At 40.8% G+C, this 12,537-nt stretch overlaps 1 protein-coding gene across 1 annotated transcript in view; it reads right to left on the bottom strand.

Moving 5' to 3' along the window:
• The window catches only part of DNAH3 (dynein axonemal heavy chain 3), a 239,369-nt gene that overhangs the window by 192,618 nt on the left and 34,214 nt on the right, over positions 1 to 12,537 (bottom strand). Inside the window, exons 11-13 of the mRNA XM_024560497.3 lie at positions 5,916 to 6,052; positions 4,108 to 4,213; positions 3,728 to 3,906 (exon numbers count right to left, since the gene is read on the bottom strand). Of these exons, the coding sequence (XP_024416265.2) occupies positions 3,728 to 3,906; positions 4,108 to 4,213; positions 5,916 to 6,052 (422 nt within the window). The remainder of the gene's footprint in view (positions 1 to 3,727; positions 3,907 to 4,107; positions 4,214 to 5,915; positions 6,053 to 12,537) is intronic.

Raw genomic sequence — 12,537 nt, forward strand, 5'->3', positions numbered from 1 at the left:
TATTGCGTCATTTAACCTCATCACTGCTTTTATAGGTCCTGTCTCCAAATAGAGTCACACTGGGCATTAGTGCTTTCCTATGGATTGAACATTTGTGTTCCACCCCACAATTTTTATGTTGAAACACAACACCTAATGTCATATTTAGAGGTGGCCTTTGGGTGATTATTAGTTCATGAGGGCTATGCACACATGAATGGGATCAGTGCCCTCATAAAAGCTCCCTCACTCATTCTGCCATTTGAGTACACAGTGAGAAGAAGGATGCCTATAAACCAGTAAGTGGGCTTTCAACAGACACCAAATCTGCTGGAGCCTTGATCTTGGGCTTCCCAGCCTCCAGAACTGTGAGAAACAAATTTCTCTTGTTTATAAGCCACCCAGTTTATGGTAGTCTGTTATAGCAGCTCAGATAGACTAAGACAGACTTCAAACTGAATTTTGGGAGGGCACAATTCACTTCATAGCATGTACAATCATGTGATTGAATTCTAGTCTGAGGGAAGTGGGAAGCAGTGATAACTTATCACTTTCAGGTGCAGCATATAAAGGTGTCTTTGCATATTCCATGTTCTTTCTTCCTCCCCACTGTCTAGGATCTCAACACTTAGAATGACCTTGAAAGCTTCAAGAAAGACCTTGAAAGTATGTTGAAGACGTCAAGTCATGATTTTGCTTGAGTTTCTGAATGCACATAATAGGTCTCCTCCACCAGTGTGGAGCTACCATGAGCAACAAATAAACTTCTATTGTGTTCAATAATGATATCTGGGGTCTATTTGTTATAGTATCTGGACTAACATAACCAATTCGGGTACATTCTCTCAGCCTGATATACTCTTACCTGATAAGAATCTATCCTTCTTTCCTTTTGTAAGAGAATGCATAGAGTAAATGTATTCTGGCTACTGAATATCAGCTCCCTAGGACATCTCAGAAGGCTGGTAGTAGATCCACTATCTGCTAGACCTTTTAAATGATCCTAAGCATGGGTTGATGATATCAGGAATCTGACCAACACAACACCTTTGCAATATCCAGAGATAATCTGAATACAGGAAACATTGCCTTCTACACATACTGATTATATCATTTAAAATTAAAAGGCCAGGCCTTGCCCTGGCCAGGTGGCTCAGGTGGTTGGAGCATTGGCATATACACCAAAAGTTGCAGGTTCAATTCTTGGTCAGGGCACATAACTAAGTTGCAGGTTTGATCCCCAGTGAGGGCACATATGGAAAGAATCTGATCAATGTTTCTCTCTCACATTGATGTTTCTCTCTTTCCCTTCCTCTGTCTCTCTAAAAATCAATTATCTAAAAAGCCAGGGGTCCCCTAAGCACAGGGCTATTCTCTGTCTCATGTAGAAGATGGCATAAAAAAGATCAACATATCTTGCACCAATCTGGTCTGTCTTTTTGCCTGTTGTCATTTTTTTGGACAAGACTTTTCACCCTGAAGAAAACAAACAGCTGGATCAAAAGAATGATTTCTTCTGCCTCTGCTCAGAGCCCCACATCTTGTATCCCTACTCAGGGCCCTGCATCATGTATCCCTACTCAGGGCCCCGCTTTTTTGATCAACACTTCAGGTCACTTTTCCAGCAACTTTAGATCAATGTACCTTTATCGGACATAAATGGCATGCCCACTTTTCTACCAATGTACTGGAAGGCACCCCCTGCCTTTATGTCCAGAGCACCTCATTCTAGGGCACACCTAGTCTTTGGAAATGGAAGGCGTCCCACTCAGGATAGTGAAGTGACTCAAACAGGGCTGGGATGAGAAGACTCAAGTTCAAACTCACTTACTTGAGCAAGTTAGATTTTCTTTCTAAGCCTCATTTCCTCCTCCATTCAGTAAGGATTCTTATATCTGTCTTACCTACCTCATGAGGTTGTTGAAAAGGTCACTATTTTTAAGGCAGAAGGAAACATCAGAACTCAGCCACCAAGCTGGGGTTTCTGCATCCTTAAAGTTTTGGGGGTCCACAATGGGACATTATTTTCACTTATATTTAAGAGATATAAGAGATTATACTTTTATTTTGATGAGGGTCAATGCCCTATTGCTTATGAAAAAAATTCTTAATGCTCAAACTCTCCAAAAAAGTGTTCTAGTAGCATGAAGGCTGAAAATCTCTTACTGTCCCAGTACCAAACCTTTATTCTACAGGTAGAGAAATTGAAGTTCTGAGAGGTGACTATAGAGGATGCATAGCTAGTAAACATAAGGTCTTGGGTTCAAAATCAAGTGTTCTGACTCCAAAACCAGGATCCCACCATGTAGTCACTCAGTGAGAAAGCTGTGTGGTGGTAAAGAGCATGGACTTGGGGTCAAAGTGAACTAGGCTAAGCCATGAATGTGCCACTTGTTAACCTCTTGGAGTCTCACCTTCTTCATCAACATAATGGAGAGAATAATGCACAACCCCTTAGGGTTGCTATGAAGACCTGACTAGATCTATAATGTTAACCCAGTGACTGGACTATAAAGACAGTATGAAAAACAGTAGCTCTTGTGATTATTAATTTGCTAGTGAGTTTCTGACATGTATTTTGTAAACCTTAAAGTGCTATAAAATCCTAAAATTATATATACTTACATATATGTGAATAATATAATATATATCATGTTAACAGTGGCCATTATTCCTAAATCCTCTTAGTCTATAGTTTAACACTGCTTAAAGAAGAGAGCTAGAATAACAAGGGTTAACTATTTTGTAACATTCAATAGAGACATAATAGCAGACAGTTGCTCTCCCAGACTCTGCATTATTTCCTCTTATTGTAACCATACCCTAAATCTTCTTGGGGAGACCCTCTCCCTCTCTCAGTCCCTGTGGTCTAGGTAGGGCTGAAATCCACCCCAGAGATGGAAAAACCACTCAGATATCAGCCATCCTCTTGGCCATGGTGTTGGTCCAGTGTTGCACAGATGAGCTGAGTCAGGCCAGTTGTCCCACAGGCCAGAATTTGGGAGGCAGTTGGAAAAAGAGAAACCTTTTTTTCCCATCAGATGGGAACCTGGGAGGATGTGAGCTGGGAGCAGCTGGGTACACAAACTAGAAAGAGCCTGTCAAAGAATGGAGCCCACAAAGAGGAAAGCTGAGTAGAAGGAGGGAGACTGTATCCCAGTTTCAGGGTGGAGCGCCTGCAACTAGCAACTCCTGAACTTTTCAACATGTGAGCCCCAGATTCCTTTATTTACTTTAGCCAGTCTTTTTGAGCTTTTATTGCTTACAACCAAAAACATTTTGAATAGTATATAGATAGTCATCAGTATAATGAAGGCACAATATTGGGCTTTAGATTGAATGACAAACTCCCCAGACCTATACAGCAGAAGTCTTCACAGCAGTAATTTTAAAGGCTATCTCTGAATATATGCCAGGTGATGGTCAGAGGATTTGTGACCTGAGAAATACAGACCCATGAAGCAGTGTCTCCCAGATGATAGCTGCATGAAAGTGAAGGCTGAAGGATCAGAGACGGACTGCCCCAGGACACTTCCCACCTTCCTACTCCAATCCCCATGTAGTTTTCTTACTATTGTTCACCTTTTAGCTTACAATTGAATTCCCTGCCACCCTCATTTTGGGGTAGAAATAACTTGAACTAGAAGTTCAGCCTGGTTGTTTTTGGGAGTTGCAAATTCTGTCTTCCTTTGCATTCTCCTGTTTATGCCAAATATCATTGCTATTTATCTGCACATAATAACAGTACCTGGCATTAGTGTCCCTGTTTACATCCACTTGGAACTGAATCAGACGATCTTTAAGATTCTGGGCTCGCTCACAGAGATCATAATTTAGGGTCATGGTGTCAAGGCAGAACATAGCCAAAGGCACAGAAATGTGCATGGATGCAATTTCATTTCTCCGCTTTTTAATGCTATTGATCCTCTGTAAAAAAGGAGCATATTAGTTGATTAATTTGCCTTCAGTTTCTATGCATTTGCCTGCAGCCTCACTCACCCCGGCCAATGTAGTCCAATGTTGAGCACAGTGTATACTAAGGAAACCCACTGAGTACTCATTGAATTGTCATTGAATTGTTTGCAACACATATCACTAAGATATGAAATGTTAAGTGGCATCTCCTACCATCACAAAATCCTCAATTTCATGACTTTCTTTCAGGAATGCAGTGATGTTTTGCTCTGCCATATTGTCCAATAAGTCATCATACTTTTTGTAGACATTTAAGTATCTTCCATAGTGAAGAGCATAAAAACAAACAAAAATACAGGCCACTGAATCAGATTAGTCAGAGTGGCACATGAAGAAATACAACATAAAAATCAACCCAAAGCAAGACAGAAAAATATAAAGTGGCAAAAGGTGCACTGAACTACAAATTTAGAACTTTGGTTGAAAATTCCAATTTTGTTACCTCCTAGCTGCATAAACTGAGACAAAATATTTCTCTTTTCCAAAGACCAGTGTCTTTAAATGGAAATGCAACAACTCATAGCATAACTGTAACAATGTATATATAAAGCAGTGAAGGCATACAGTGGGCATGCAATAAACATTACTTCCTAACCATCCTTCCAGCTCTAAAATTCTGTGTCTAAATTTTAAGATGAAAATTTGGAACTAATGAACCAAAAGTCAATTGAGTAGAATTGTTTTTCTTTGCGTTACAGATCATGTAAAAATGGCTGGGCAGATTTCCCTCAAGTTGGAGGATGTGTTTGGGGTGTTTTGACGTAAAGTAAGTTTAAATGAAAATAAAGATGATATGGAATAAGCAGAATTAACTTTGTGGGGTCCAACTGTACGCTTCCAAAAGTTGATCAACACTTCAGAGACTCTGAAACTGAGGCATAGGAGAAGCCACGGAGCTGCCATCTAGAGAGCAACCTGCACGTATCATGCTCCATAAACAGGGATAACGGGGGTTTCAAATTGATGCTTCAACCCAAATTCACGAGATAGGAGCTTCCAAATTTAATTCTATGATTTTCAGACTAGTTTAGCAGCAGTTCTCAACACAAGGTGATTTTGCTCCCAGGGGACAGTTGGCCATGTCTGGGGACATTTTTTGTTGTCACAACTGATGGAGAATCCTACTGGCATCTAATGGGTAGAGGCCAGGGATACTGCTAAAAATCCTACCATGTAAAAGACAGCTCCACAATACAGAATTTTCTGTTCTAAAATATCAAAAGAGCCACAGTCAAGAAGCCCCAGGTTAGGGTGGACATATGTCCTGGTTTGCATGGGACAGTCCAGGTTACACCTCTTCATTCTTAAAGTGCCTCAGTTTAGAAGCTGGAAGCTGCATTCTGTGATCACCCTAAACTTGTAACTGCTCAAATGAGTAAATTCCAGATATTCCACAATGTTATTACTAGGGAACATTTAGATAACTTGTCCTCAATCTTTTTCTTTAATCACTGAGTCCAGAAAGCTCTGAAAATAGAAAGTTGCTTCAAAATTCATTTGATAGCAAAAGCTGCCCTAAACTAATGTGAGGCTATTGGTATAAATATTCATAGTTTTCACTGCAGAAATATCAGTCTGTTGAATTAAATGAAGGGGTGGTGTCCCAGACCTTGCTGAAGCTGCAGCACAACATATGATATATGCACTATGGTACTTTCCTAAAATCCAGAAATTTCTTAGTGCCAAAACCGGTCTGACCCCACAGCTTTCAGAAAGTAGAAGTGGACCTATAACTGAATTTGAATTCTGGCTCTCCTGTTTATTTTCTGTATCACACTGGGAAACTTACAGTTTCCTCATGTGTAAAATGGGGCTAAATAGTAACAGCCATGTGAGTAAGTATTGGCTATTATTATATATTGTTTCAGGTTTGTGGGAACAGAGATTGTTCATTTGAAAATAGTTACGAACACTAAACCAATGCTAAAAAGGCCAACTAAGTTACAGCTAAACCAACTTACTTGTGGGGGCCAACTTGGTTTTTCTGAAATACCTTGAAAGTTTGATCCACAAAATCAGAAACCAGTTTTTCTTCAGGGTTAATAGTTCCAAGGATCAGATTATATCCTTTCAACTCTGGGAACAGGACAGATTCCACCTAAAGAGTAAAAACTGTAAGATACTGTAGAGAGATTCAACCAAAAGGCAAAGTCCTGCAATGGGCTCATTTCCAGACACAGCAGCTGTATTTCTGTTCCTTTTTTTTTCTTGAACAAGGCTGGGCTCACTCCTCTCTCTCTGTGGATTACTCATCATTCAAATCCTTGCTCTTTCAAGTCTCATATCTTTGATGAGCCCCCTTGGACCCATGTGGATATTAGGTTTCCCTGCTTAAAGTTCATAGTCTGAATGTTCTCATCACAACTGTCACTAAATGAGTGTATAATGAGTTGTCCTAGGTGTGTCAGGGGATATAAATACCATGAGAGCCTGGATCATACCGAATTCTGCACCATTGGGGAGGGCCCAACAAGAGCTTGGCACATAGTAAGTGTTCAGTAAATACGTGTGACTGAATGGATATCATCGTGGTGCCTTGCCACCTATCAACTTCTCTCTAATGAAAAGCTAACAGAGACATGGGTTCTAATCCTGACTGCCAATAACTGCCTCTGTGATCTTAGAAAAGATCACTTGTCTCTGGTCTTCTGTTTCCTTATCTAAAGAATGGGAGAGCTATACTACATTCTTCTCTCAGCTCAGTGGAACAAAATTTATGATCTGATGATCATGAGGCATAAACAGTATCATTCTGAAAAGTCAAATGTTCCAACTCTCAAAGGCATGTGTATGTCTCTGAGAAGTGATCTCATTTGCATAACTCATGAAGGCTGCCAAGTCCCTGTTGGGGACCCACTGCCTTCCACTGCCTTCCACTGTCCTCTCCGCAAAGAAAGTTTTTAGCGGTCAGTGTCAGAAAGACCTTCAGAGTGCTTTCCTGGGTTATACCAGTTATGTGTTATTAGAGAGGACACATCAATTTAGAAAGGGGAAAAGCAAGTGCAAGTGATCTGTTCCCCAACTCTTTGGTCAATCCACAGGTTTTTAAGCCAGTGGAAGGACAAGTCTGCTGTGGCCAGTGGTTGAAAGCAAGGAGATAAAGGATCTGGCACTGGTCAAGGGTGGGTATGAAATGGTTTCAGGCAGCAAAACCGGTACATCCAGGCCATGCAACAGACACATGTGGGCAGGATAATGGATGATCTCTGGGGGTGAAGTCTTCAATGAAAAGATGAAGCAACATCTCTTGTTGCCCTTTAAACATGGCTGGTTCTCCCATGCCCTGCAGGGCCGTCTGTAAAACTGAGCTGAGAACAACAGTGCCCTTTCCCGGTGGTCAGTGTTACTATCTCTTCTTTGCCTGGCTCTCTGATCCTGGACTTCCTGGTTTTGACATCACCCTTGGTGCTTACGCCAGTACACTTCAACTTTGGCATTTTCATGGCACTCTTAAGTGAGAAAATGCACCAGCAGAAGAGAGACTGGCCTGAGCAGCCCTTTCCATAGTTATATACATATATACATACATATATGTATATATATATATATTAATTCTGATTATGATACCAATGGTTGCTAATGGTGATTAAAATTCTGCTTATTTTTTTTTGAGTTTTCAAAAACCCTTCTACCTCATACACTTTCGTTTTATTTTTGCCTCTCATTCACCTCTTTGTATTCCAATTAGTATTATATCAGGACAGCATTCATGTCTTCCTTAATTTTATTTTTTAATTTATTTTTTGACTTTAAACAATTTTTTATTTTTCAATTACAGTTTACATACAATCTTATATTAGTTTTAGGTGTACAACTAGTGAATAGACATTATATAACTTACTAAGTGATTATCCCATAAATCTAGTACCCATCTGACAACATACAGTTATTACAATATTATAATAATCCCTATGCTGTAGTTTACATCCCCATGACTGTTACATCCTGAATTTGTACTTTTTTGAAAAATATATTTATTTATTATGCTATTACAGTTGTCCCATTTCCCCGCCTTCACTCAACTCCATCCTGCCCACCCCCTCCCTGCCACATTCCCTTCCTGTAGTTCATGTCCATAGGTCATACTTATAAGTTCTTTGGCTTCTACATTTCCTATACTATTCTTACCCTCCCCATCTATTTTCCACCTATCATTTATGCTACTTATTCTCTGTACCTTTCCTCCCTCTCTCCCCCTCCCACTCCCCTACTGATAACCCTCCATGTGATCTCCATTTCTGTGGTTCTGTTCCTGTTCTAGTTGTTTGCTTAGTTTGCTCTTGTTTTTGTTTTAGGTGTGGTTGTTAATAACTGTGAGTTTGCTGTCATTTTTACTGTTCCTATTTTTTATCTTATTTTTCTTAGATAAGTCCCTTTAACATTTCATATAATAAGGGCTTGGTGATAATGAACTCCTTTAACTTGACCTTATCTGAGAAGCACTTTATCTGCCCTTCCATTCTAAATGATAACTTTGCTGGATAGAGTCATCTTGGATGTAGGTCCTTGCCTCTCATGACTTGGAATACTTCTTTCCAGCCCTTTCTTGCCTGTAAGGTCTCTTTTAAGAAATCAGCTGACAGTCTTATGGGAACTTCTTGGTAGGTAACTGTGTCCTTTTCTCTTCCTGCTTCTAAGATTCTCTCCTTCTCTTTAATCTTAGGTAATGTAATTATGATGTGCCTTGGTGTGTTCCTCCTTGGGTCCACCTTCTTTGGGACTCTCTGAGCTTCCTGGACTTCCTGGAAGTCTGTTTCATTTGCCAGATTAGGGAAGTTCTCCTTCATTATTTGTTCAAATAAGTTTTCAATTTTTTGTTCTTCCTCTTCTCCTTCTGGCACCCCTAGAATTCGGATGTTGGAACGTTTCAAGATGTCCTGGAGGTTCCTAAGCCTCTCCTCATTTTTCCAAATTCTTGTTTCTTCATTCTTTTCTGGTTGGATGTTTCTTTCTTCCTTCTGGTCTACACCATTGATTTGAGTCCCAGTTTTTTTCGCATCACTATTGGTTCCCTGTACATTTCCCTTTGTCTCTCTTAGCACAGCCTTCATTTTTTCATCTAGTTTTCGACCAAATTCATCCAATTCTGTGAGCGTCCTAATTACCAGTGTTTTGAACTGTGCATCTGATATGTTGGCTATCTGTTCGCTGCTTAGTTGAATTATTTCTGGAGCTTTGAAGTGTTCTGTCATTTGGGCCATCTTTTTTTGTCTTGGCATGTGTGTTACTTAAAGGGGTGGAGCCTTAGGTGTTCCTTGGGGCGAGGTAACTCTGGTCGCTGTGCTGTGACACTATACGTGGGGGAGGGGCTGAGAGGGAACAATGGCGCCCGCTCCACTCTCCACCGGATTTCAGACACTCCCTCCGCTATCCACAATCAAATTGGGCCCATCTGGTGCTGATTCCTGAGTGGGTGGGCTTGTGCATGCTCTAGGCCCCTTTGGGTCTGTCCAACGACTTCTCCTGTGAGGCTGGGAGTTTCTCCTGCTGCCGCCCCAACCCCCATGGGTGTTTTCAATCAGAGGTTTGAGGCTTTATTTCCCCGCACTGGAGCCCTGGGTTACGTGGTCTGCTTTGCTCCCCCACCATTCGTCCCGTTTTATCTATGCACAAATATGGGGCTGCGGGGTGCTACCTGCTGCACTGCCTTCCCCGTTCTCTGCCACTCTGAGTCTGGTCCTCTCGGTTTATCTGTGTGGGAATGTAGGGCTGCAGGGTCTGCTAGTGGTCAGACTGCTTGCCCCATTTGTCCCACACTCCGAGAGTCCTCTCTGCCCGGCTGCCCGTCTCTGCCCCTCCTACCGGTCTGGATGAATGTTTCTTTTTTATCTCCTTGGTGTCGGACTTCCTTGCCATTCAATTTTCTGTCAGTTCTGGTTGTGTGAGGAGGCGCAGTGTGTCTACCTACGCCTCCATCTTGGTTCTCCCGAATTTGTACTTCTTAATCCCTTCCTCCCTTTTACTTGTCCCTAAGCTCCCTCCCATCTGGCAACCATTAAAATGTTCTTTGTATCTATGAATCTTTTTCTGTTCTCCTTGCTTACTTTGTTTTTTAGATTCTACATATAAGTGAAATCATATGACATTTGTCTTCCTCTGTCTGACTTAGTTCACTTAGCACAATACCCTCTATTTCCATCCATGTTGTTGCAGATGGCAAGATTTCATTCTTTTTTATGGTTGAGTCATATTTCATTGTACATATGCACCACTTGTTCTTTATTCATCTATTTTTTTAAATTATTATTATTATTATTTTATTGTTATGCAATTACAGTTGTATGCCTTTTCTCCCCATCCCTCTACCCCACCCCAAGTGAACCCACCTCCCTCCCCCCTCTCCACCCTCCCCCTTGGTTTTGTCCATGTGTCCTTTATAGTAGTTCCTGTAATACCCTCTTCCCACTATCCCCGCCCCCACCCCCCACCCCCACCCTGGCTATTGTTAGATTGTTCTTAACTTCAATGTCTCTGGTTATATTTTGTTTGCTTTTTTCTTCTATTGCTTATGTTCCAGTTAAAGGTGAGATCATATGGTACTTGTCCCTCACTTCCTGGCTTATTTCACTTAGCATAATGCTCTCCAGTTTCATCCATGCTGTTGCAAAGGGTATAAGCTCCTTCTTTCTCTCTGCTGCATAGAATTCCATTGTGTAAATATACCATAGTTTTTGGATCCACTCGTTTGCTGATGGGCACTTCGGTTGCTTCCAGTACTTGGCTATTGTAAATTGTGCTGCTATGAACATTGGGGTACACAGATTCTTTTGGATTGGTGTTTCAGTGTTCTTAGGGTATAATCCCAGCAGCGGAATTACTGGGTCAAAGGGCAGTTCCATTTTTAGTTTTCTGAGGAAATTCCATACTGTTTTCCACAGTGGCCTCACCAGTCTGCATTCCTACCAACAGTGCAGTAGGGTTCCCTTTTCTCCACATCCTCTCCAACATTTGTTTGTGGATTTGTTTATGTTGGTCACTCTGACTGGTGTGAGATGATACCTCATTGTGGTTTTAATTTGCATCTCTCTGATGGCTAGTGATGCTGAGCATCCTTTCATATGTCTCTGGGCCCTCTGTATGTCTTCCTTGGAGAAGTGTCTGTTCAAGTCCTTTGCCCATTTTTTAATTGGGTTGTTTGTCTTCCTGGAGTGGAGTCGTGTGAGTTCTTTATATATTTTGGAGATCAGGCCCTTCTCTGAGGTATCATTGGCAAATATGTTTTCCCATACTGTCAGTACTCTTTGTAATTTGGTGCTGTTTTCTTTAGCCATGCAGAAGCTTTTTATTTTGATGAGTTCCCATTTGTTTATTCTTTCCTTTATGTCCCTTGCTTTAGGGGATGTGTCTGTGAGGATGTTGCTGCGTGGAATGTCTGAGATTTTCCTGCCAATGTTTTCCTCAAGGACTTTTATGGTGTTATGGCTTATATTTAAGTCTTTTATCCATCTTGAGTTTATTTTCGTGTATGGCGTAAGTTGGTGATCGAGTTTCATTTTTTTGCACGTAGCTGTCCAGATCTCCCAACACCATCTGTTGAAGAGGCTGTTTTTGCTCCATTTTATGCTCCTGCCTCCTTTGTCAAATATTAATTGATCGTATAGACTTGAGTTTATTTCTGGGCTCTCTATTCTGTTCCATTGGTCTATGTGCCTGTTTTTATGCCAGTACCAGGCTGTTTTGATTACAGTGGCCTTGTAATACAGTTTGATATCAGGTATTGTGATCCCTCCTGCTTTGTTTTTCTTTCTCAAAATTGCTGCAGCTATTCGAGGTCGTTTATGGTTCCATATGAATTTCTGCAACGTTTGTTCTATATCTGTGAAATATGTCATGGGTACTCTAATAGGGATTGCATTGAATCTATAAATTGCTTTGGGTAGTATGGCCATTTTGATAATGTTGATTCTTCCAATCCATGAACATGGTACATGCTTCCATTTGTTTGTGTCTTCCTTAATTTCTTTCTTCAGTGTTGTGTAGTTTTCTGAGTACAGGTCTTTTACCTCCTTGGTTAGGCTTATTCCTAGGTACTTTATTTTTCTTGTTGCTATATCGAATGGGATTTTTTTCCTGATTTCTGTTTCTGCAGTTTCGTTGCTGGTGTACAGGAATGCCTTTGATTTCTGGGTATTGACTTTGTATCCAGCTGTTTTGCCAAATTCATTTATTAGGTCGAGTAGTTTTTGAGTGGAGTCTATAGGGTTTTCCATGTACACTATCATGTTGTCTGCAAACAGTGACAGTTTCATTTCCTCCTTTCCAATTTGGATGCCTTTTATTGCTTTTTCTTGTCTGATTGCTGTGGCTAGGACTTCCAATACTATGTTGAATAGGAGTGGTGAGAGAGGGCATCCTTGTCTTGTTCCTGATCTTAGTGGGAAAGCTCTAAGTTTTTGTCCATTGAGTGTGATGTTGGCTGTAGGTCTCTCATATATGGCCTTAATTATGTTGAGGACTGCTCCCTTTATTCCCACTTTGCTGAGTGTTTTTATCAGAAATGGGTGCTGTATCTTATCAAATGCTTTTTCCGCATCTATTGATATGATCATGTGTTTTTTGTCTTTGCTGTTGTTGATGTGATGT

The sequence above is a fragment of the Desmodus rotundus genome, chromosome 1 (genome assembly GCF_022682495.2).
Source record: "Desmodus rotundus isolate HL8 chromosome 1, HLdesRot8A.1, whole genome shotgun sequence".
Classification (NCBI taxonomy): Eukaryota; Metazoa; Chordata; class Mammalia; order Chiroptera; family Phyllostomidae; genus Desmodus; species Desmodus rotundus.